Below are 27,357 nucleotides of genomic sequence, written 5' to 3'. Positions count from 1 at the left end.
TGCCCCAGATATAAATAAAGCCGAAACATTACAGATCAAATACATTTAGTTTTGAGGCAGGAAGACAGTTTGTGTATGTGTTGGCGGGCCCCTCCAACTAATGGTGGCATCTCTCCTTGGCTGGTGGCTTCTGAGTGATGAGTGCAGTCTTCCAGCCCCTGCATCTCCAGATCCTCTACCTAGAGGGCGGGAATTGGGATGAACTTCAAGGCGAAGCTGTGGGCTTGCTGACATGAGCAACCATTCATCTCCTAACAAACACTGCCCTTGTGACAATACCGCCCAAGGTCACCAGATACTCAGATTTTTCAAATGAGGATGGAAAAGTGTAACTCTCCCCATTTCTCTAGGCTGTCAACTAGAGAATACTTTAAAACAAATTCTGTTTGGGGCCCAAATCGGGAAACTTATCAACCAACCTAGTACAAAAGTCATTATAGTACAGTGACTCTTTGTCAGAGCCTCACTTTCTATAAAGGGCATTTGCTACAATTTGTAATCATTGCAGTGAGAAGAAAACAGGGAGAGGTTTATATTTATATTTTCTAACGCCCCTCACCTCCCAATCATCTCATCACTGAGGTCTGGTGTAAGTGGAAAATTCTATACCATTCAACATAACGCACAGCATAATTAACTCATTTTTACACAGAGCCATTTGAAGCCAGATCTTTGTGCTTCATGTACTTCTAACATATTTTGCAGTTTTAATTCTCTTCCACTGTCCAACATTAATCAAAGCTGTAACCCCTGTTGTCTTTGTACTACGGAATCAGAATGTGCCCCTGGCGAGGAATGGGGGAAAAGTCAACAGGAATTAAATTTCAGTGCAACTGTTTACTCAACTGTGGCCTGCAGTTATTGAAATTTTATCCGTGGTTTTGTGTGACGACCGCAGTAATGAATTCAGCATGGCTGCGATTTTCTCACTGCTGGTGTTCTCACTTCAAGTGAAAACCTGCAGCAGCAAAGGGAAGACCACGCACCAAGTTCACCTCGCCTTTCTCCAAACGCTTTAATTGTCTCAGCCTTCAGTCTGGCCAGAGACTCTGGTCCTGCACTTTTTCTAAGGTCATCTATAGACTTTTCTTTGCCCCAACAACCTGTTAAGAGACCTCTCATACATAGGAGAGTCAAAACAGCTGTCAACATTTTCTTTTCAAAGCCATGAATAGACTTGCCAGTCACAGTAAGGAGAGCTTTAGCCAAAGTGAGAGACACAACTACTATCTTTCTTCCTCAAACTTATCAATAGCAAAGAGAGATAAAACTGACATGGAATATTTTGTTAAAGTTTCTAAGTGCAATCAAAATCAAGTGCTTGAAACTTTGTAACAAGTTTTCCAAAGTGGTTACAGCTGAGGTAAAGAAGAAAGGAATTGGATAACTAATTACATTTATCATGGATTGGCTATAAGGACGATGGTATGGAATGAGCTTCTGTGACTTCTTCTAGGGTGTCCACTGACCACTGCGGGGCTGATGTGGTGGTGGTGTGTGCGTCTGTGTTCTCAGAGTCCACTGCATATATAAAGTTTTGTGTTTAGCTAAATACTTTAATATCCTGAATGTTTGTCAGTTCTTCAAGAAAAACTCAGGTTGGATGGCTTAATAGTTAAGGTGTTTGCTTGCAAAGCCAAAGGACCCAGGTTCAACTCTCCAGGACCCACTTAAGCCAGACGCACAAGGTAGCACATGTGTCTGGAGTTCATATGCAGTGGCTGATAGTCCGGGAGCACCCATTCTTTCTCTCTCTTTTTTTCTCTCTCTCTATTTCTCTCTCTCTCTCTCTCTCTCTCTCTCAAATAAAATAAAGTAATATAGAAGGGATTCTTTAAAAAGAGAAAAATTCAAAGGAAGTTAATCACCCATTTATTTAATTAATTTATTCTAATTACTAATTACTTAGGATACATGCCATAGTAATTCCTTCTCAACTGTTTCATAAAGAAATAATTGGTATTCACCTCTGTCTCTAATAGCATAGAAAAGGTTGTTCTAAACATACCAACTATTTCTATAACCACAAGTAGCTGAAAATATCATAAATGTGCATGAGCACAAATACCCTCCCACCATTTACTGCTGGGTTTTGCTAACAACTGTCACTGGGTAGAGTTTAGCTGTTGGTATTAACTTAAATACATAAAATCAATACATTACAAACATGGTAGATTCCAGCTGATGAGGGACCTGACGTGCAGAGATAGAGTCACACACGGGAAACCCTTTAAACTAAACTTTGTCTTATACATCAGTTTCCCTTCCTCTTTTTGTGACTTTTCCCCAACAATTTCTGTGGTCTCCCGTTGCTTCCACCAAGCTGTAATGGACTCATGGTTTAATGACTTCTTACATTTAAGAAATTTCTTAGCAAGGAGTTCCATCCCTAACTCCTTAGCATCTTTCATTCAGACTCTATGAAATTAGTTCGAGAAGTTTACTTTTCTCTTACCACATTCCCCAACAATGTCTGTATCTATCAACAAGTTACAGAAATCCACAAAAATATATGTTTTTTTACGTGTGATTGTTGGTGGTGGCACAACTATCAACTAAATACGTCAAGGACAAAATTGTAACAGTCCCCGTCTAGCAATGATTATTGACCTACTAACAGAGTGGAAAAGCAGAGCAGAGCCAGTGGGCAAAGAACTGCTACTTACCTTTTACGTTTTGCTGACATACCCCATGTCTGGGGTCACCTTTACTATTGAGGACTATTTCACCACTCACACCCAGGGGCTTACTTACACATCAGGAACGTTTGGCCTCAACAAAAGATGTTTTGAAGAGGCCGCAACAACAAAAAAATAACTTTACACACAATTAAGATTCAGACACATGCTGACTGCCATAAGAACAGAGGACATTATACAAATATCCCATTCCCTAAGTCCTACAGGTAGGATGAAGTCATTTCCCAAAATGATGCCTGTCTTATCACACCAGGTCTGTTATTAACAACCTCACCACCACTTCAGCTCACCCTATTCATCACTCCTTTCCTTCTTTCAACCCTCAACTCCAACTTTTCTCCATAAGGCTTAAGCCTGTTTTTTTTTTTAATTACCATTTTATTTTTTAGTAATTTAAAACACTGACAACTATTTCTCCAAAAAGGATCCCTGCATCTGATACGATGCTGCAGACAGAGACAGATAGACAGGCTAACTTTCCTAAAACATGGTTAGTGGCTAAATGTTAAAAGTCACACCCACTGCCCCAATTCCCAGGCAGGTACCTGCTGTTGCTGCTGCTGGGCGTGGGCAAGGTCAGCTGCCCCAAGGTCCACGGCCGGGGCCTCCCCGTTGGACCGAGCGTCACGAAGAGCTCCACACTCCAGTAAATGGTTGCCACTGCTGGACCCGTTCTGGATGGCTGACCCGTTATTTTTTGTCTCAGACCCAGATTCTTGCATCATGACTCAAAAACCTGATACAAAGGATTCCAGGAAGGGTGGAGGGAGAGGAAGAAGAGAGAAAAAAGCAGCTGTTAAAACAGTTGTTGTCTGTAAGGAAGAGAATCTGCTTTAAATGCTGCCAAACTCCTCACACAGTTGTCATTTTTGTTCACTCAATTTCTCACTCATTAGTGGACTGGTCCCTTAGTTTAGCAGCAAGGTGCTGTCATTCCCATTTCAAGTTTCAGTACTGTTTTAAATAGATCATCTTTTCCTCTTGGGAAAAATAAATGTTTGGGTCAGTCTGGAATTTAGGACTAAATTTCTCTGATGACATTTGGATATTTTCCTCAAAAAAAGAAAACAAAAACAAAAACAAAGTTACCAAAGACAGCCTGAAAAGTGTCATGTTAAATATGATTGAGTGCAGGTGTTCTGTGGAGACAATAAGCTATCATAAAAGAGATATTCACCAACTTTATTCTGTCGAGAGAGAACACACATCACCACAGGCCCGCCCATTGAGGGACTTTGTGGTGAAAACCCTCACAGTCCAACATCAGGAGCATTTTGGTCGTTGGTATCATGCGGGTACCTCAGAATTGGTCAGTGCTGTTGATAGGCCACTTTAGAATGAGAGCAGGGGGAAAAAAGAAGTCTGGACTTCTCAGAAGCAAAATAAATCCAGGCTATGATATTTATTTTTCAGCTAACACTATCCTGAGAAATCCCATTCAAAGAAGGTTCTTTTCAAGGTAGGTTACTCAGGCGGTGGGGTGGTGGTGGGGGAACAGGAAGGCGTGCATGCATGTGTAAGGTCTCACCGTTATTATTCTTAAATTTGAAGAAAGGTCTCTCAGAAGCAGACCTAAGAAAAGGTCTGAAATTTAAAGTCCCAAATACTAGGTTTGGGATATAGTTCTGTGATAGAGCACTTCCCTAGCATGCATGAGACTCTAGGTTCAATTCCAGCACTGCCCAAAAGTTAATTCATTAATTAAAAAAAAAAAAACACCAAATGTTTTCTCTCTCTCACACACACACACATACACACACACACATTATACATACATACATACATATATATATATATATATATATATATATATATATATATATATATATATATGGTGCAAAAATTGAGATAGAGTAGCCTAGGCTGTTCTTGAATTTATAATAACCCTTCTGCCCCTGCTTCCCAAGTGCTGGGATTACAAGAAAACACCAACACACCTTGCACTGTGACTTTATTGTTATTACCCTCTGAGCACAGAGCCATTTTCTGAGGGAGCTAATACAGTGCCTGACTCAATTAAGATGCCCAACTATGACAAAAGATATTTGCTGTGACATCAGCTGTCACTATCCATGGATCACCAATATTGTTCTGAGCTCTACAAGCATGCAGGTGATCTATATGCTAGCCCTAGTTTTCCCACAAGAAAATAGAGGCTCTGTGAGTTAATCTAACTTGCCGTATTGGGATCAGATGTGGCAGCACTTCACTTGATATCAGAAGTCTTACACTGTATGGTTTCAAAAGGTTTAGGATACAGGTTTATGACGCAAGTTCACACAGTAAGTCTTAGAAGGGAAAAACAATAGGAACTGAGATGTGCCTGACTAACATGGCTTCAGTGTGCAATGCCAATCCCAGACCAAAGGACAGAAAACACTTCAAACAAGCCTGTCCCAATCAAAGGCACACAGACAGGGTGTTACACCTTTTTGCCCCAATACAAACTATACTTCAACAGAGCAATTTAAGGACTCTGGCCCTCTTTGGGGGAAGAAGTCCTTTTGCTAAGAATTACTGGAAGTCTGCCTCCTGCAGACTTGAACAAACCCCAAGTGGAAAAAAAAAAAAAAATCACATCTTTCATAGTATGATCCAAGTTGAATGCCGACTTCACAAACCCAAACACATATTTTTTTTAAAGTTAATCCAATTCTAAAGTGGATTAAGAGTGGCATTTTTCAGTAACAGGTGAGAAAAAAAAAAAAAAAACCTCGGAAATAGCAGCTGATTCACTCTCATATCTTTGGATCTCACTTTCTAGTAATAATGATCCTTAAAATACAACATTTGGGGGCTGAGGAGATGGCTCAGTGGTTAAAGGCACTTGGTTGCCAAACCTGGCAGCACAGGTTCAACTAGGGCTTTGGAACTTACATAAAGCTGCATGCAAAGTGTCACATGCATCTGTCATCCCAACACATCCAAGAGAGCGGAGCTCACATACTTTGAAACTGCCCTCTGGCATCCATGCCCAAACACACATAATAAAAATAAGTAAGAAAGTTGTGCTTAAAAGAAAAACTGCACTTAGAACCTTAAAGAATCTATCAAACAAACAAACCAAAGCAAGGTCCTTCAGGTTAACCTGAAAAACATCTTGTTTATCCATTAAAAAAAAATGTGTGAAACCTAGGTAGTCCTATTTTCCCCAATGAATCAATTTCATCAATTTCTCTTTCACACACTTGGTCAATTTGCACAGTGTTTGGTTTTAAACAGGACCAGTTTAAGGTTAGGTATGTAGCTCACTGGAAGATCATGAGCCAACCATGCAAGAGGTCTTCCGTTCAATATTCAATAATACAAAGCAATAAGAAAATAGGCAACTTATCGTAGTTAGCAGGGAAAACCATTTAAGTAGCTATGACAAAAATATGTCCAAACGAAACAGATCTTCCCACCTCGGGAATGATCTTCCATATCAATGAGCAGACCCTCAACAGGCACATACATGGCCTCTCAGACCAGAACCAACAACTGTACCCTAATGGAACGGAGCTCCCCAAACCATGTGAGCACAGGGGCAGGGGACCTGAGAGCAGGTATCTGACACACTGTCCCTGCTTTTGTTTCCTTGGTCGACACCATGCGGTGGGTGGAGTAAGAAGCAATCCCACATCGCATTTCGACGAGAGGCTCCGTTTTCACGCTGTGCACTTCCAGAGAAGACTGCCAAGTCCTCCAGTACAAGTTTGGCAGGCACGCGGCCAAGCAGCTTGGCTTGGGAATCGGGCTTGGGAGAGTGCAGGCTTTGGGACCAAAACTGCATAAAGGATTATTTTGGTCTAAGGATGTCCTTAATTAGTCAAATGCTAACAGTAGTATGTAGGCTGAAAGATTTAAAAGTTCCCATCATCTCCCATACCAATTCGAAGAAAACAGCTTTTGGAAAGGCACAAATAAAAAAATTAGGAGTGTCAATATCTAAGTCTCTGACAGTGTCTGGGCCAGCAAAATTTCTATTGGATGTCCTGAGCCACTTGAGCTTTTTAAAACTCTCTGAAGGACATTTCCAACTCCATAAGTCTTTGAGGACAATATGGTGAGAAAATGCTATCCCCATTTTATAGATAGGAAAACTAATGCTCAGTCAATTAAGAGATATATAGCCATAATTATGACTCAATTTACACATGAACTTGTCCAGTCAACAAAGGATTGAGATGTTCTGCTGTGGAAATTCCTTGGCTAAGTGGTAAATGAGCAAATCGACCAGCCCAAATAAAAATAAGTAAATTCCAAGAAAGACGATGAGGAGAGCGGCAGGTGGACACAGAAGGGCATAAGGAACAAGAATGGGAAGTGTCGGTCCTTTCTGGGGAGCAAGTGTATGTGTGACTATTTCTACTGAGTTCACACATTGAGAACCAGCTGGTAGCTAGTGAGTGGCTGGGGGAGAAGCGCATGTCCCTCCCAAGTGCTGAACCCTCCTTCTTTGGAGAAAGCTCGTTAGGAATCTGATCAACACAACATCTGAGACCCTCTGGGACACCCCTTTATCAGAGAAGCACCTCGTTCCATGGAAAATTGAGAATGTGCTACCCTACAAGATTTCCAGGAGCTTCAGTGTGAGGGCAGACCCACAGGAAGGACAGCCATCCCATATCCCCTCACCAGACCAACCTCAAGAACCCTCCCTTCCAGGATGGCTTCACCAAATGAAATAGACCTCTTTTAATCACCTGAGTCATTCAGTACACCCATGACATGGATGTCCCAAAGCTTAAGGGATTCAAAATGGTACATTTCTCACCTTGTCTGGAAACACTACGGAGTTACTAATTTCAAACTATCAATTTTTATGCCAGAGTGACTCGTAGACAAGGCTAGGAACTGGGCTTCACTTATTTATTGTAGGTGCCAACAGAGCTGCTTTCTGGAAGGATTCTGGAAAATTCATAATATCCAGACCAATGTATTTATAGTAAATTAAAGCAGTGCTTTATTATTAGGATTATTTCCTTGGTTACAGTGTTGATGCTGAAAATTTAGGGAAAATAAAGCCCTTGTTATCATGCTTGTGAAAGATTTTAAGCTAACAAAAAGTTCAGTCTTGATTCTAGGGCAGTTAATTAAGGTTGACCAAGTCAGGCAGAAGTAAATTAACTTGGCTGATCAATTATTTATATGAAGCAGAATAAATGCCCTTAAAGAACTTGGTCTGTTCGTGAAAGGATATGTAAATTCAATGAAACACAGTTTTGTAAAATATATTTCTCCTTCTAAGGGGAGAAGAGATGTGAATGGTAAAATCACTTTTAGGGAAATGGTTAGATGAGTTTCACCCCACCAACCCAGCCAAAAGGAAATCCTCTTTCTCACTGTTCATTCATATGCAAGGGAAGAAGGCCACAGCCTGTAATGCTGAAGAGATAACAAAGGAGAAGAGGAAGGAGGGAGGGAATGAAGTGCTAAGTATGGTGGCAGAAGGGGAAGGGGAGAGACTCAGTGAGTCAAGTGCTTGTCTCCCAGCCTGGGGACTGGAGTTCAGATCCCCAGCACCCACATCATGCCAGATGTGATGGTGTGACCTTCAGTCCAGCACTGAGGAGGTGGAGATAGGAGGATCCCTAAGATTTCCTGACTAGAACTGGGCAAAATTGGTGAACTCCAGGTCCACTGTGAGACCCTCATCTCAAAAAATAAGATGGAAAGTGACTGGGGAGGATACTCAGCACTGCCCTCCGGGCTCCACACACATGTGCACATGATGCACTGGCATCCCTCACACATGGACCTATACATATGCATGTGGACACACGCACATACACAGAAACATTGACTATATGGTTCATACCTTGCCTTCGGCTAATTCTGATTTGTAGGCTGGAAAAGCATATGGATGGAGTTGGGCTAGCTTTAGGTCCAAGAGAAGAACTTTTGAATTACTCATGTTGTATCTTGGTTCAAAATCCTGAATGAGTCTATATGTCATTTAGAAAAAATGAAGACAACTATATCTTAGGCAAGATAAAAAGCATGCTATTTTTTTTTTTCTGGGGCTCGAGTAAATGAACTGTTTCCCTTATAGCATACACAGTTCTCTTACAGTGCACACAAAGTTCCCTTTTTGAGCACACAGGTTTATAGGGTAATACCAGACACACAGGAGTTTCAGGGAGAAAGGTACAGTGACATGCATTAATCCTCCACAGAAGGTAAATGGTGATGTGGCCTGGGACAGTAGATGAGCTTTAACTTCTGTCTTCCATGTGTGTCACTCCCAGGCAAATATCACTGATGAAAATGAGTCCCGCAGAGGTGGAGGACCTATGGGAACAGCTCGTGTCTTAGCACGAGGCACTTGCTTTTCAACTACTCACCCATCACTTGGCAACATGCTCCTGGAGCAGGTGGCAGGGAGGAGGGGAAGGTAGGGTAGAGGGGATCACAGAACACACTCAGGGGTGAGGATCAGGTAAGAAGAAAGCATGACGGACAGAGGTGCCCTTACAGGCCCCAAGATGTGGAGTCTTTATCTACAAGTTCAGTGAAATAGTGAAGAAAATAAAGAGGAGATGGAGGGTAAATACAAGAAACACTGTTATATCAGATTATTTTCTCATCTGAGAACACCCTGACCAACTATGAATGAACCCTGCAGACATCAGCCTTTGTCCACCAACTGGCTCCATATCATGGAGCGACCACCCAAGAGCCAAGTGCAGGAAGAGAAGTCAGGGTGCTTACTGCATTGGGAAGGCACCATCTCCCAATACCAAATTTTCATAATTATAACAGAAAGGCGTAAATTTTCTAATACATGGCAGTTCAGAAAGTAATCAGGGGAATGAGCCGCAGGGCTATTTTAATGTATGCAAAGCTAGTGACCCACAGTAAATGGGAGGTAAGGTACAATGAATGCAAAGTAATGCACACATACTAAAGTCCCTGGTCTGATGAGGGACGGCTAAAATTAACACCCAATTAATTTCCGAATTGACAAACAAATGAAACCCATAAATCTACTTTCTCATTAATTTTCTTGTGGTATAATTTAAAGCCATAATAGGAGGGCAAAAACTGAGCATTATCCATCATAAATATCAAAAAGATAGCACTGCAACACCATAAATTATGCATATTACCTGTTGTTAAAAATGATTTATGTATTATCAACTTCATCACATGCTGCTAAGTCTAGATCTGTTATTTTTTTTTTTAAATCTAGAATTTCAGAGTTAGAAAAAGTTCAAGAGCAATGGAATTGTCAAATGCATGTTTAAAAACTCCAAGACAAATATGGCCATTAATGGAGCTGAACAGGAGAATAAGACAAGGTGGAATCACAACAGGACTTAGTGGATACCATGGGAGTGATGAGCTGAGTCTCTAAGGGCAAGGAGAACTAATTAGCTCACCCTAGAAAGGCCAGCATCTATGTCCTCAAGGACCACTCAGCTATTCTGTTCTCTGGGATGCAGGGCATGCAGGGTTTGGTGCAAAATAAAGAAGGTACAAGCGGGCTCAGCATCTGAGATGGTCAGGTACATGATACCCAAAGCAGTGAGCCTAGGAACAGCAGCTGACCTTAGCAAAAGCATGGTTTATCTCACTAATGTAATATGGCCACTCTTGCCTTTATAGCTCAAAGGAGGGGCAGATAGAAAGAGAACCTAATCTGTGCTCATCTAATAAGTCAGAAGTGGTTTATATTTATCAGATAAGTGGACATTCAGAACAAGTCTCCTCTTTTGCTTTTCTCACTCCATTTCTTTATTGCTAACAAAAGCAAAGTGATCTTGTATCTCCAACTGTATTTCCCAGGTCTCCTTTCCACAAAGTAAAAGGTTAGCGTGATTTCTGAATTTTTGACTAAACGAGTAGACCACTGAAACATACACCCACTTCTTGATCAGGTAAGTTCGAAGACTTCTAGTCACCCAGTTCATGTGCCTACTTTGAATGCTTTCCTTTTCCTATAATACTTTGAAAGTAGCAACTGGTATGGTCTTTGGAAACTTGGAAATTCTAGTAATTTCAGCTACAAAATCATGCCAGTTCTACTTACTTACTTGTTTTGGTGGTTCTCGGGAATCCAATCCAACCTAAAGCCTGATATATGTAAGGCAAATGCTGTACCATTAAGCTAGCTATATCCTCGGCACTTGAATGTTTCACACGGAGCCTCACCACAGCATGGGCAGGCCCTGACTCATGATCTTTCTGTCTCAGCCTCCCAAGTGCCAGGACTGCAAGCTTGTGCCACCACACCTGGCTTAAATGATGTGAAACCTTAATAAAAGTAGGACTGTCTCACTCTTTGAAAAATTCAAGATAACTACCCCCCAATTAAAAAAAAACAAAACCTTATCCAAATTCACGATGGTGAACATTTAAAATGTTCAAAGGCAATTCAGACAGACTGGAAATGGTAGAGAACAGGATGTTTAATTTCCCCTGTCATTCATGACGTAAAAAAGAGTTGGCAGAAAAGGCTGGTAATAAAATAATCTTCCTAACAAAAGCTATGGTTTCCCTTTTCCACCAGGCTTTCATTGTGAAAACAGAAGACTTTATAGTTCCAAAGAAAAAGGAGTCCTGAGTCCCCCATGCGACAGCAGCAATGTGGCTGAAAGCAACTCCAAATGCCTCCCACTTGTGACCTGCCTCAGTTAAGCTTTCTGGACACTCTAATATTTGTAAGTGATCAATGCATACAGACAGCAACATGTCCCCCACATATGCCTAGCTTAAAGGTTTGAGATTTTTTAACTCTGGTTGGCCTTGTTTTCCATTTCTCCCAGAGCCAAGAGGTGCAATGCTATCGTTAGAGCAACTCTGGACAAAGTATACTAGACAGAAAGGCCCCTGCCAGGATAGACTCCTGATGAGAATGTGTGCCTACTCCCCCCCCCCCCCACCCATATGAAACCAGCATTGCTCATGTCATTCAGTGAAACCCAAAAGGGAGTATTGCCAATCCAGACCAGGCTGTTTGCTTTGTCACAAGGAAGCGGCTGAAGGTCAGGCATGACGGGGCCAAGTGTTCCACGGAGCATAATTAAAACACATCCACCCAACAAAATAGATTTGAAGTTTGTGGCCTAACCAAGTCTGCTGAACTTTAATCATGCGAACATTCAAAGAGCTGAGCTCTCTCATACACAGCTCTGTAGAATAAAGTGACCACAAAGCGGTTCAGAGTAGGTTTTCTTTTTCATTTCCATATTTCAAATAAGTTAATGTACACAAGGTCAGGTTCATAACATCCATTAATGAGTGGAGTGTTCAATGACACACTTCACGCGCCTGCCGCTTCGCCTGCAGCCCCTAACCGCTCTAGTGGCCAAAGTGAACAATGCAACCATTGCATCATGGCAACCCAGTGAAAGCAGGCCATCAGAATTTTGTTGCTTGCATTTCTTTGTGGTGTGAAAGGAACAATTATTTAATTTTATCCTTCATAAACTCACACACACACACACACACACACACGTTGCCCTCGATGGTTGCTCTCCTAGACAGATTAGCCGCCTTTCCCTCAGAAAAAAAAGGACACCTCTGGCCCTGAAGGTGAGAGAGCTCCTCAGCCTCCACCCTCGCCCACCCTGTGTCCCAGATCTCTGGACTACCACAAGTTTAGGAAGTCAAATCAGCTGGCACTGTAACACAAGGCAAACTCACTAACAGCAACAAATAAGTCATTTAAGAAACAAACAAACAAACAAAAAAAAAACGATTGGAGTGTGAGCAGTAGTTTGCTCTGCTGTTTAGGAAACATGATGAAGGACAGGGTGATGTCCTTGTCTTCTTTGCTGAGACTCCCCAAGACTAAGGGACATGCTTCATATACATAAAGCTGAGTGAAGAGACATGAGGCTTGTTTTACTTAAGTAGAAATGGTTCAAAGGCGTAAACTTGCTTTTAAAGGAAGGAGGTAACACTTACAAGTTAGAGTGAAATCAGCAGTAATTTAAAGTAAAGAAAATGGATGTTAAAAGTCGTCCTTCTTCTGAGTTCAGAGCATATTCAACTACCATTTAACCTTCCCCTCTTAGAGTGAGCAGAACACACACACAGCAGGGTTTAGACACACCAGTGACAGGAAACCCGAGGGCGGCTGTACCTTCCAGTGGCGCTCTCCTCCTTCATACACTTCTACACCTCCTAAGTTCCTGGTTTGTGCCACAAAGAATTTTCCAGCCATCTGATGCTCTATTACTGAGCTAGTGGCCTTTCAGGAGAGCTCTCCCCTCTGAAAAAAGCAAACAACTGCCTAGATATCATTACACTAAGGAAATCTCTTAGAAAAACCAAACAACTTGCTAATCTCTCCAACCCCTTCATCCAAGCAAGAGATAAGAAAAGCAAACCTAAGTCTGTTTCAACCACATTCCAGGGACAAGTTCCCCTTTTTCTTTATCAAAATTCCAGCATTTAAGTTTTGTATGTGTGGGGCTATATATGTGTGTGTGTGTGTGTGTGTGTGTGTGTGTGTGTGTGTGTGTATATATTTATATATATATATATATTTTTTTTTAACAGGCCTTACAGGATAGATGGCTGCTCCCACCAGCAAACAAAGCAGTGTTTGTTTAATAACGATTGCTGCCATGGGTACAGTAAACAGGGGGCCAGCCTTTGTGTTTACGAACAAACACATCATCTTACAAGAGCAATTTAACATTAACCAGGTGGAATAATCAACAGATTTCATAGGTGACACCAGGGGCAGGGCTAAGGTAAACAGAGCTAGGGAGGAGAAAGGGGCCACTCTCCTGGAATCAAGGTCGAGGTAAATGCATTACAGAGTAAACAGCTGGGAAGAAAGCAAGATAAACAAGCAGTCATTCTTCTGACATTTAGCAAGGCAGCAAGGTTATAAGTTACATAGATCAGCTGCTGACCACCATGAAATCCAACCAGTTGGAGACCAAACTGGCTTGTTTGCACAATGCCATGTTTGCTTATAAACAACAACTTGCTGTTATCAACCTGCCATTACTCATCATCCCGTAAGCCAGGGTTCATCCAGTGAAATCTGCTTAACTCTTTCCTTGCAACATCACTCAGGAAAAAATAAAACAATGGCATTGTCCCCTATCAGAAGTGAGGCAAGCCAGTTCAGGCACCACCTCTTATTTCCAGGCTGACAGAGAAAAATAAAGCACCGACATGCTTTCAACCATTTAAGGTTGGACTGAGAAGTAGTCTTGAAAACTCTGTAACATCCCTACATTTGAGGAACTCTGAGTTCATTTTCTGAACTCATCTCCTTGTATCAATGAAACATATAGTCAACCCCAGATTCCAATCCTGAACATTCCTTCCAGAGGAAGACCCTAATATTTCCTTGGTCTTGTACTCCAACCTTCAGTTCCATTCTACCTTTCATTTAACAAAGTGGAATAACCCGGGCCAACAATTTGAGTTGTAGGATTCTCAAGGAGTCTGCAAAAGTCAAACCATGTCTTGTTCTTTAGAAAGATTATATAAATAATCAGTTGATGCTACATATACCACTGAGGAGTGCCTTGTCAAGTTATCATCAAAACGATCATAGCTCTTGCAAACCCAGAATGAATTAGTACAGCATGGTCATTAACAAAAAGAATTCAGAAGAAATGTTTGGTCTTGAGGGATTTCTTGTACATGTACCTGCAGTGTGTTGTAAGAATGCATCATGCCATATCATAAACACTATATTTAGTGACACAACCTACAATTAAGACGTTAGTTTGAATTCATTTTACAGATACTTTAATATCATTAAACAACTTAGTTTGGATAGGTGTGAATAACATCCCTTCATTACTTAAAATTTAGTAACGCATGCTGAAAAATAGAAATCATCTCCAACTTACACTTACAATCAGTTATTATTTTTAACTCCATATTCTGCCAGCATCAAATGTGGCAAAACACTGATGGATAGCCAAAGCAAAATTTGAAATTTTATTTTATTTTTAATATTTAGTTATTTAGAAAGAGGGAGAGAGAGAGAGAGATGGGGGGGGGGAATGGGCAAGCCAGGGCCACCAGAAAACGAACTCGAACATGCGCGCCCCTTTGTGCATCTGGCTAACATGGGTCCTGGGGAATTGAACTTGGGTCCTTTGACTTTGCAGGCAAATACCTTAACTGCTAAGCTCCAGCCCCAAAATTTAAAATTTTAAAAAGAAAAGAAAAAAACAAAAAGTCACATCCCAGAGGTCTCTGGAAGTTACATTATTCATGATCACATTATTGGACCTGTCATGTCTTTCTGAAAAGAGGTAACAAAAGCTTTGTTGGTTCCCACCCACCCAACACACACCACCTCCCCCAGTTGCATTCCAAAGGCTTCAACCTTCACTAGCCCTGCTGTTTCTCTTGCTTCAATTATCTAATCTTTGTTCTGCAAACCTAAAGTCACAAAGCAACTCCAGTGTTTTCCTGAGTGTTTTTGTTTGGTTGTGCTGTGGTTTGTTTCCACAGTCCTCTGCTGACATCTCGTTTCCCCAAATGAACACAGCCCCGTACTCCTCAGCATTCACGGCCTTGGAAAGAACTTTCCACCAAACATTCAGGACCCTAGTGTCACCATATTTTGGGTGTAAGGGCCAACTAACACCTTAAATTCTCTTTCTGCTCTAAGAAGCTCTATAAGGCAGGAGTAGTGCTACTGCCCTAGAGAAAGAAAACTGGGCTTGCTCAATGGAGGGGTGATGCAAGCCTGTGTAGCTGGTGGAACAACTAACACGGAGACTCTTCCTCAAATGCTTTGAGAACAGAACGTTCCCACATTTAACACTCCCTACTGCATGGATGTGGTCAGCATGACTGGGTGGCCGAGGAAAGCTAAGTGCCTCACTTGACGTCCCAGTAAGAACTCCGAAGACAGAAGCATGAAGAGTTACAGCAGAATGCCATATCCAGCCAACAGTGACTGATCACTCTTTGCCCCTGAACTCTCTTTTCACATTTCCTGAACTTCACTTTTCTCTTTTGTGCCTGAAGCTGGGATGAATCAGAACACCAGTAAAGCCCGATGAACAGCTTGCCATATAAAACCTGTCACCTTGTCCCTTGATAAAGTCTGATAATTGAGCCATGTGGGTTTTGTTTGTTTGTTTGTTTGTTTGTTTTAGGCAAAGCTGAACCCAGACAGAAAATCATTATCCCAGTGTGAGAAGAAATTAGCAGGTGGTTCTACAGTGGACAGCAGAGCAAATAATGGTGTTCTGGCCTCTTCCTATGCTGTTCTATCTGTCCTAAGCCACCTTGAGGCTCCCATAAGGATCTTTTTACTTACTATATTCTCTATGAACCCCAGGTTCTAGAAGTTTAATTTTATAAAGAGACACACCAATTGAGAAGTCATTTATATAGGCTATTGAGTCAACTACTTTAAAACTGGAAGTAGCCCCAACGAAACAGTAAGAGGGCCTCACACTAGAATGGTGTGATGCACTCTCACATCTTTGGTCTGGGACCCTGCGAGGCTCAGATGTATTCTCTATAGGGGCATTTGAGATAGTTCCTTAAGCGAAAAACTCACTTCCACGCTTATCTCCTCCCCCCATTTCCATCTATACCTACTCTATGTTATATTTTAAAAGTGTAACACATTTGATAAACAAATAAATGTCTTCTTAGGGTAAAGTCTGTATCACTTCTTCAAATGGAAAGCCATTATGTAAACTCTATAGCAGATGAAGACTTTACCAACCAATGATATGCCCTACATCCTGCTGTTTTTAAACACTGAGCAGGAACCATGGTCTTTCTTTGTTACATAATGAGCTTACATGTGATAGAGGCAGATTAAAGGCACCACTGCCAAACTGATCCATTTTCCTTGGTTTAATCAAAAGGATGGAGAAAAGGTTTAAAGATGAAATTGCTTTGGTATCAAGCCACAACAGTAAAAATTGGTGAATAATTTATGAACTACCTAAAAATTCTCCCCAAACTACCAGTGAACGACACAAGGTTTACATATTGGGGAACACACTGGAATAAGAATCAGAAGACCCACAAGGATCCAGGGTAGATTCCAGGTGCCTAAACAATGTCTTAAGATTCCATTCATGAAGCCCTTATTGAGGGCCTACTAGGTACATTCATATTCCTAGAGAAATAATCAACCAAGAGGTCAGACTTTCTACTCTTTCCCCAAACCAGATAAGGGCTCCTAGGATATACACACACACATGCGAGAGAAAGAGAGAGAGAGAGAGAGAGAGAGAGAGAGAGAGAGAGAGAGAGAGAGAGAGAGAGAGAGAGAGAGAGAGAGAGAGAGAGAGAGAGAGAGAGAGAGGCTAAATACAACAGCAGCTCTGGCCCAAGGCTGCTCTCCTGGGCCCACAGCTTCTCCCACCAGCCAAAAGCTGATGTACCAGCCACATAAGGCCATGGCCTTTCCATAGTGCAGGTTCAGAGTTTATGCAATATCCAGTGAGTACTATATGGGAAGAACTATACTCATATCATTCAAATGCTTTATTGGTCAAAAAGATGGATGTTTTTATTAGTCCAACCTTTTTTGTAATGGAGTGCCACTGATGACCCAGCATTAGCCTCATTCCCTGCTATTAATCACATTTCTAAAAGCTCATTTTGCCTTAAAATCTTAAGAAATTGCTATAATTTAAAGACAGGGTGTCTACATAATGGGAAATGCTTCATAGATTATATAATTTCATAAAATACTGTATCTTTATGGAACAATGACCATGATACTAACATATTACAAAATGAGAATGATTTTTATTATATGTAATATATATATGAAAAGAAAAGTAGAAGCTCTCTTTTGCCTTTGTGGTCTCCCATATTTGTATTATTAATCTCTACCATTTGGAAAACCATTGATCTACAGGTATAGGTATGTAGTTTACAGAGATTAACCCATACCCCCCCCCAAAAAATAAAACACTGCCAAACAAAAGAAACTTAAAAATGAAAGGGAAGAACTATCGTGAAAAAAGGCAGATATGCAAGCACATGGTGTGCTGTAAGAAAATCCGACCAGTCGTCTATCCCTCATTCATTATCTCTAGTTCCTGGGCCTTGTCTGTCCACGGGAAGAGAACTAAGGCAAGATCTTCAATAAGTGACTTCAGGAAGAGCTACAGGCATCTGCCAATTTACTTTCGGTATGATTTCAATAATATAATGACGCTCTTAACTCACAAGTCCTTGTCTCATTAAACCACCTTATTGACCGCTGAAGCCCAGCTGAACCTCACAAGGGAAAGCATCTGAGATGGCTCTTCAAAACACAGAGCCCAAGCAAATTTTTGTTGAAGTGGCTTTTTATTTTCTTACTCCTATACAATTAAGACTACAACATATACATGTAAATATATTCAAATCTTCAATACACAGGAAGGGGGAGATATCATGTCCCATGATAAAAGAAAGGTGGGGTCCAGTAAGGTACAAAGATAAGGAAGACAGACAGTTCAACTGGTAGGGCAGAACTGAGAATGACCCAGCCTGAAGTTAAAGAGCCTGTGAGCCAGGCACATGCCGGCCCTGGCTGGACTCAGGATCTGGGAAACAGCTAGGGGATAGTGACAAATGAGGAGAGGCTGGGACTTAGGAATCAGACTGTCCCTTCTGTGACAAGCGACTGCAGCTCAAATAGCTTCTTTCACAGAGCTATGCCTTCCCCAGGGGTACTTCACAGTCAGGATGAGAAGCAGACCTTGGTTCTTCCACTCCAACTAGAAAAAGGACACATCCGTTTTCCTTATTTATTATTATGTATGTGTGTGTGCGTGTGTGTGTGCGTGTGTGTGTGTGTGTGTGTGTGTGTGTGTGATATGTGTACAAGCATCTTCATATGTGTTTGGCCAGTCATTTATGTATGTGCATGTGTGAAGACTGGAGGTTGACACTGGGTGTATTCCTTAATCACTGTCTGCTTTATTTTTTGAGATACGGTATCTCACTGAACCCTGAATTCATTAATTTGGGTACACTAGCCAGCCAGCAAGCCCCAGTGACTGTGTGACTCTGCCTCCTTAATGCTAGAATCATAAGCACACCCTTCCATGCCTGGTTTTTAGGAGGGTGCAGGCATCAAAATTCAGGTCCATATGTTTGCACAATAAGCACTTTCATTACTGAGATATCTCTGCAGCCCTGGAAATGCCAATTTTTGAACCTGTCCCACAGGAGCAATAGAAGGTACTAAGAAAGAGGTAGAAGTCCTCCACCTTTGTATGCCAGCAAGTCGTGACAAGCCTATGGTGCCTATGGTGTCCAGATTACACAGCAGGTCAAGATGGCAGGTTTACTTCACAGGCTGCCTACAGGAGCCAGTGGATAGCTACAGAGATGATGTGGGACCATCTGATGTCTGATGAGTGATCAGCAAATGATTGGCATTTCCAGGGCAATTATGAGAGGTGGAGGCATGTGACACCTTTAGAGCAGAAGTCGTATTGGGGGTTGGAGCTGGGCTCATTAATCTAGCCCCTAAAACAGAGAGTTACAATTATTGAGCAGAACATTTATCACCTGTAAATGAGGTAACAGGGTCCATGAACATCAACTTCCAAGGTAAGACTTGACAAAGATCACAGCCCATGGATAACCAATTGATGGAAAGGTTCTTTTTTTTATTATTTTTATTTTATTTTTTTAAATCCTGGGGCACTTTATTTAGCTAACCAATAAAGGATATAGGTGCCTAGAGACTTTTCTCCTAACAAGAGTTTCCAGATACAGCCACACTTGCTTCTAATAGCTACAACAACTTGTGCGGACTAATAACACAATGTATGTAATTTCACCTGAAATTCATGAAAAATGCACAGTCCAGGCAATCTCTCAGCCCAACAAAATGAGAATCTGCATTTTCATAAGACACCCCTGCGCCTCAGGAGATTTGCATGCATATAAGTTGTTGAGGAGGTTGATGTGCTGGAAAAGGAGTAGACTTATTTGGGTTTCATTCTTGGTTCCTCCTACAAGCCACCAACCATTTCATTTTTTCCTTACTTTAATTCTAAAAGCATACTGCTCTGCATGTGGGTTTATGGTTCGTCAAAGCAATATTTACTTTGTACCCAGTTGTACCAGGACCGGCACTAGGTGTCAGGACAACAATGGGGAACAAAAATCGATAGAGTCCCATCAACATGGAGGTGACTTGTCTAATGGAGAAGACGTGCATTAATCAATTAACCATACACATAAGTGGAGGCTTGAATGGAGATAAGTGCAACTGTGAAAAAATGCACAGTGCTTGGAGAGTACAGAGATAATATATGTAAAGTGCTTTGCATGCAGTAGGTGCTCAATAAATCATGCCGATTATTACCACCCATAAAACCCAGCCCTCTGGGAGGCCAGCATGCAAGCCAGAAGTGCAAAACAGTCTTTCTCCCATTGTGAAATGAATGAGAGCTAGAACTGTGTTCTCAACTAAGTTTTTAAAAAATATTTTTCCTGCTATCTCCTGGCTGTATGGGAAATTTAGAACAACAAGGCCAACATGTCTTTTTTATTTAAAAAAATACTTTATTTACTTATTTATTTTGAGAGAGAAATAGGCAGATATAGAGAAAGAACAGGCATGCCAGAGCCTCTAGACACTGCAAACAAACTCTAGACGTATGTGCTACCTTGTGTATCTGCCTAATGTGGGCACTTGGGAATTGAACCTGGGTCCTTAAGCTTTACAGGAAATTTCTTAACTGCTATGCCATCTCTGCAGCCCCCAACATATCTTTTTATGGCAGCTTAGAGGATGGCATTAAATCTCTAGGTTATTGAGAAGAGTTGTCTCTTGTTGACTAAGTTGAGTTAAAGGGGAACTATGCAGAGCATGACAAAGGGGAAGAAGACAAACTAGCCTTGTTCAGAGTCTTTGGATTATCAGTTTAAATCCACAAAACCTAAATGAATCTTTAATTGGCTTTTCAGCACCATTCTCCTATATGTGTGTAGCTCACTGAAGTCAAGAATGGACATGCTCATAATTGTGGGAGGGATTAGCAATTTTTACCTTACAGTGTCAATGACAGTGGTTAATTATTCGGGCACCTAGCATTTGCCCATATGTAGTAAAAGTGGATGGGACTCCACATGCTCCATGACAAAACTCTGACCATTGACAACTCCCACCCCAGCAGCACAGGGGACTGGATCTCTCATGCTGAAGGGGAAGCTAGCAGAATATTCCAACAAGGTGTGTTCACATCACCTAGCCCTCCAAGCTCCAAATTTTCCTTTCACTGATTTCCCATAAATCCACAAAAGTTAAAGGTGATTTTCAAAGATGATATAATAGGTCTCCATGTTTCTCAGATTATTTATTCTTTCTTTAAAAAAATTAGGGGCTGGAGAGATGGCTTAGCAGTTAAGGCATTTGCCTGCAAAGCTAAAGGATCCCGGTTTGATTTTCTAGGACCCATGTAAGCTGGATGCACAATGGAACGCAGGCATCTGGAGTTCATTTGCAGTGGCTGGAGGCCCTGGCACACCCATTCTCTCTCTCCCACTCTCTACCTCTGTCTCTCTCAAATAAATAAATAAATATATTTTTTAAAAATTAGTTTCCTTCTATTGGATGGGGAGAATTGTGACTACATTTTTCCAGAGCCCTGATAGCTGACTGTGAAAACAGAGGAATTAGGTGGAGACCAGGTACGACAGCCAGAAGCATACGTGTTAAGGGTACCATGGTTCATGCTAAGACCTTAATATCTTAGAAGCCAGCAGCAATCACTCACATACTCTCTCTGGAGGGCCCTCCCTGGAGGTTTCTAAGCCACACACAGTTAGTAGGAAGAGCCACTTAGCAGCAAGGTATAAGCAGTCCAAAATGGGATTTTATGTGCTGGGATAATATGATAACTTCATTTGGACTTAACGATTCCAAGCTTAAAGAAAATGACATACCAAGAATAACAGAAAACTTTATGGAAATGACTTTGCCTAGCAATGTGAACCTTACCAGTGCTCGTGAACTCAGGGTAATACCAGTCCCTCCCACCATTCCCAGAATATGTCTGATGAAGACAAGCTCGGCTGTCACACTGGGAGACGAAGACGTGTTACTGACTTCCACTATGATACCATGTACATTTTGCGATGCATACCACAGTTCCTGTAATAACAACTCTCCGGTCTGCCACGTCCACAGTGATGTAGTGACAAAGGGGTTCTGTAAAAGTTTGCTCTGTTATTTTTTTAATTCTTTTAATTTATTTTCATTTGAGACAGAAAGCCAAAGAGAGAGAGACAGAAAGGGAGAGAGAAAGAGAGAAAATGAGAATGGGCATGCCAGGGCCTCTAGCCACTGCAAACTTCAGATACATGTGCCACCTTGTGTACTGGCTTACGTGGGAACTGGAGAACCGTACCTGGGGTCTTAGGTTTTGCAGGCAAGCACCTTAACCACTAAGCAATCTTATCATGAGATCAAAACAATGAGTTCTATATCTGGATCAATAATGTATTTATGATGGGCCTTACAATATTACTAGGTTTTGCTTGACTTTCTACCTTATTAATGCTACTGGCCTGATGTTGATAATGGATCTGACTAAGCAAGACTTAGGTCCAACTGAGTGTAGGATATTCACTGCTCAGTGTCCATGGTGGGTTGAGGCTAGCATCCTGACCCCCAACCAAGCACACTGAAATCTCTAGACACTCAAGTTCCTTATGGCTAGGAGGCATGGGATGTGAACGTAACCTACATCCACCTGCACACTTTCACGTCATCTCCAGATTGTTGATGGTCCCTAACATAATGAAAACGCTATAAACAGATGCAACCAGTCAATGTCTAACATATGTGGTTGATCGAACTTTTGGATGAATCCACAGAGAGCCAAGTGGAAAGGAAGTGGCTAAGCTTGAGAGCACAGACTGGAGTTGGAAGCTCAATACACATGGAGCATGAGGAGCTGGGGAGGTGCCTCAGTAGGCAAAGAGCTTGCTGAGTAGGTAGCCAGACCCGAGATTGCAATCCTGGTATCCACATAAAAGCTGGGTATGACAGCATGAATCTGTAACCCCAAGGCTGAGAGGTAGAGATGGGAGTATCCCCAGGAGGACTCACTTGTTCATTAGTGTAGCTGAACCATTGAGCTCCAGGATCAGTGAGGGACCCTGTTTCAAAAAATCAAAGGTGGGGGTGGAGAGATGGCTTAGCAGTTAAGCACTTGCCTGTGAAACCTAAGGACCCCAGTTTGAGGCTCGATTCCCCAGGACCCACACTAGCCAGATGCACAAGGGGGGTTGCAGTGGCTTGAGGCGCTGGCATGCTTGCCTCTTTCTCTCTATGTCTGTCCCTCTCAAATAAATAAATAAAAATAAACAAAAAAAAAAACACAATAAAAGGTGGAGAGCAATGAGCAGAGACAACAGATGTTGACCTCCGTCCTGTGGACACACATAGACACAGGGGAAAAGGAATTCAGGATGGTACTGGGTACCCAGGATGCTGTTTGCATCAGCAAAGTGGATAGCAGACAGAGGATGGTTTCATCTAGATGTGAGCAAGGTGGGAAGGGATGAAGGGTCTGGTGCTTTTCCTGATTCTGCCTCACTCAGCCCCCAGTGTTCTCTTCCTGCAGCTCCTCAAGCCTTCCTCAGATACAGTAAGCCTTCCAATGATCTCCTTTGCCTTCGAATGTCTCTTTCCATTGCCTCCCTCTCTTCTTCCTTGTACTGCCTGGTGACTGAAAAAAGACCTCATTGTCTGTACTTCCTCCCCTCAACTGTGTCCTCAGCCCTCTATGGGCTCACTGAGAGATATCCACAGCAACATTGCTAATGAGTGCAGGAAGGTTAAATGCAATTGCGCTTTTCAACCCTTCCCCTTCCTTGACTCTTGACAACACATGGCTGGGTTCATACTCCAGTTAATTTCCCAGAAGTTGCCCCTGCTCCCCTCCACTAAGTCAGCACCGCTCCTAGCTGGTTCCTGTTTACTAAACACCCCAGGCTCTTCCATGTCTCTGTGTATAGTTTCTTTTCCCTGTGGACGACTTCTTTTCTTCCCATTTGATCAATAAAGCCATGGGTTCGGGGAGATGACTCAATGGATAAAGTATTTGCTGTATAAGCTGGAGGACCAGAGTTTGGACCCCAACATCTTCATAAATTCCAAGTGCATGTGACAGTTGCACATAACCCCAGTGTTTGGGAGACAAAAACAGGGGGCCTTTAGGGTGAACAGGATAGCAAGATTAAACTGAATAGGTGAGCTCCGGGTTCAAGTAAGATACCCTGCCTCAGTAAATAGAGAAATAGAAGAGACGAAAACACCTGATGTCAACTTCTGGCCTACAAGTACACACACCGACATACATACAAACACACATACCACATATCTAAAACATTCTAGAAACTTTGAAACCCATACCAAATATTGCCTTTAAAGCAGAGACTCCACCCTAGGTACTTGAGATGTACTTTATTTGTAAGGTGGTCAAAGGTCAGTTGCATCTCCATATATGAAAGTGACTATATGATTCCTACTCTAGGCCAGAAGAAACCAATCACAGCTTCATGCAAGCCTTTCAGTGGAGCTCACCAGACATTGTCTAGCTGGCTGTCTGGCTGGATAAATGGGATGGATGGATGGATGGATGTATGCATGCATGCATAAAGGGAGAAAGAAAGGGATGGATGGACTCAAGAGCAACAGGAGGATGTAGCAACTACAAACAGTGATACTGCCTGGAATATGGGAGCTCTTCAACAACAGGATGATTCCTCCTCGCCTCAGCTGAGAAAGTGGTCAAAGGGGAAAAGATAAAACTGAAGATTCTGACTAGGATCTCTGAGAAAAAGAAAAAGGAATTTTGACTAATCATCAGATCTTTATAAAACAGGAAGAACCAAATGATCTGCGGAGCCTCTCTGAAGATCCAGGAGAGGGTAGTGGTCAGGCTCAGTGATGGCTGATGCAAAGAGAGACCAGAAGCTTCACTGGCACACATGGAACCCGTGAGCCTGCAGAATGCAGTCTGTGATGCAAACCTAATGTACTTGACGTGTTTCTGGAAGTGGATGAGCAATACTGATGTGGCTGAAAAGGAGCTCAGGCTCTTGAAGGGAAGGAGAAAGACAAGCGTCACAAGGCAGAGAGAGATGACTGAGTCAAATGGGTAGGTACACTAGATGAACGAGGAAGTACACATGGGGCCAGTGATAAAGTGCAATCAATACTCATGATGGGAAGCTGTAGAGACGGAGGCTATGATCAAATCTCCATTTGATTGTAAGTGCATACATTACCCATAGCACCTACAATAAACTCCATTACTCACTGAATAGCACTCACTAAAGACTGAAATGAGCCACACAGAAAGGAAAACTGTGGCACCCTGCTTCTACATAGGCCCTCCTTGGAGCTGGCAATGTGAAGAGGTGAAGATTCCAATCCACAAGCTGCATAAACACTAGGCAGCCTGCACCCTTCGCCTGGTAACCCCAGCTCCATCTGATCAGCAGTAAGCTGTGTATTTCATGCCTCTTACTTCAGACACCCATGATATAGCTCAATGCTCCCAAAGAACTGGGATGGAAGCAGAACTGATAAGAGAATGAATGCCTTCTTCTTAGATCACATCACTGAGGATAATAAAAGCTTGTTAAACAAACAGCTCTTAAAAGAAATAAGAGGAACACTTTTCAACATGAAGCTCTAAGCTATATTGATGTTTGTACGTATTATGGGAGGAAATAAAAAAAAAACAACTTTGGAGCTAAGACATAACTGCTAATGCTACAGATTTATTCCCTGTAGAATTCTCCATGATAAACACAGATTTGCATATTTTGAAGGTATTTTGTCTTTATGTTAAGCATGCCTCTCACTGTAAAGATTTTTCCCTTGCCAGAAAGAGCCATTTTTTGTTATCTAATTTCTAGCTCTCTGCCCACTTATTCTTCCCATCTAGGGCTTGGGGATTTTACCCACAAATTTAAACTTTAGAATGCTGAAGGCATGCACAGAAACTCAAACATGTCTAAAGAGAGACATGGATGTCTTCAGTGTGAGAGGATCTCAGAATCAAGACTGCTATAGGCTATACATAGCAAGTTCAAAGCCGGTGTGAACTATTACATAGTGAGTTCAAGGTCAGCCTGAGCTACATAGGGAGACCTTGCCTCCAAAAACCATAAAAACAAACAAAAATAATGAAAAGGTAAAAAGGGCAAGAAAATGGAAAAGATAAAGAAAATAAAGGAGAGAAATGGGATACAGGAAAACTCAGAGTGAGGATGGATACAGAAGAGAACTGAGGGGTCCCTGGTGGTAGCTTTTGCTCCCATCAGGAAAAGAAAAAGAAAAGCCTTTGCTCCGATATTTATGTAATACATATTTTAAGATGGAAGGCTCACAGAAGATTCTGCCTTCTATAAACAAACAACCACTTTATAGAGTCAACTTGTATGATTCCAAATTTTAGAAGGCGTTGGAGAGGTGGGTAATGTAGAAACTTTGGAACACTACTTCTATTTTTATAGTGCTTTGTTTGAGACATCAAGAGCCTGGGCGCATTGTTGGCAGCCTGAGCTGTTGGACTACTTCAGAGAGGAGGAGTTTAAATTACACTGATGTGAATCTTGCCATTTATCTGTATCCTGACATTCACACTTCACCTCTCAAGGTCTCAGTGGGTTGCTATCTCATGAACTTCTGGCTGGCAAAGCTAGAGTTTCTCAGTGTACAAATTCTCATTCTCGGGTGAAAGGAAAGATGGGGATTATTAGAGTCTCATCATCTTGTCAACCTGGGCTTCTTGCAGAAGGCCCTTGAGTGACTCATGCATCCTTGCTGGCCAGAACTGGGCTAAAACCACCCCTAGAAATACCACTCACATATGCAGAGTAGCCTTTACACATGTGATGTAACTGCCCACACGAGTTTCCCTGTCTCTACCGTCCTCACCTCTCAATCTCCCTGGCCCCCACTGTGTATCTCAGAATCACTGTCAGTCTGTCTGACCCTTCCTCATGGTCTCTCTTCTACTTTCAGTCATCTTTCTCATACCATTTCTTTCTCTTTTCATTTCTCTTCTTCCCAGTCTCTCTCCTCCCTGCTCACATTCTGTATTTCATTACCCCATGTCTCTCCTACTTATTCCTCATTGCCTGGAAGCTCCTCAGACTCCTTGTGGAGTGTGCTGTCAACAGTCAGGCCAAGCTGTGCTGGTCAGACTGGCATAAGAGCTGAGATGTGTAGAAGGCCATGTGGTAGTTGGCATATCTCTGAATCTGGGCCAGGGCACACAGGATGAGCTCAGTTGGCTGTGAGCAGGGAGAGCCACACTGGTCTCTATGGTATTGGAGATGTTGGCTTTCCTAGGTCACATGAGAAGACTAAGAGTTCAGGGAAAGCACAGTTCTTCACATTTTGAGTCAACTTCCCTTGAGGGCCTGGGCCACCCCTCATTTGCAGCTGCCTTCATGGCCATACAAGTACCAGGAACATGTCAGCACACCACCAGCCAGGCTGGCTGACAACACTTCCATTTCCTCAAACACCTTCCCGCGTGGTACCGCGCTGCCTGAAGACCACAGAGCACGAACAACAAGAGTGCTGTCCTGACAGAAGAAAATGTCCCCTCCTCCACACATGGGATGGACTATAGCAGCACCATCCCAGCAGTAGAAAGAGCTCCCTACCCCCCTCCCCAAAGCACCTCCCCCAAATGTCAGTCTGGGTAAAATTATTCTAAGGTCCAGC

General features: G+C 42.1%; 1 protein-coding gene across 5 annotated transcripts in view; it reads right to left on the bottom strand.

Annotated features, from left to right (window-relative positions):
• Positions 1-27,357, bottom strand: part of Foxp1 (forkhead box P1) — a 526,824-nt gene that overhangs the window by 251,263 nt on the left and 248,204 nt on the right. For all 5 annotated transcript variants that reach the window (XM_045134139.1, XM_045134138.1, XM_045134137.1 and 2 more), the window contains one exon: positions 3,245-3,435. In XM_045134139.1, coding sequence (XP_044990074.1) covers positions 3,245-3,424 — 180 coding nt within the window. In that variant the 5' untranslated portion in view covers positions 3,425-3,435. The remainder of the gene's footprint in view (positions 1-3,244; positions 3,436-27,357) is intronic.

Source organism: Jaculus jaculus, chromosome 14 (genome assembly GCF_020740685.1).
Source record: "Jaculus jaculus isolate mJacJac1 chromosome 14, mJacJac1.mat.Y.cur, whole genome shotgun sequence".
Classification (NCBI taxonomy): domain Eukaryota; kingdom Metazoa; phylum Chordata; class Mammalia; order Rodentia; family Dipodidae; genus Jaculus; species Jaculus jaculus.
Note: the sequence above shows the minus strand (reverse complement) of the source record. Positions and strands in the feature narration are given on the sequence as shown.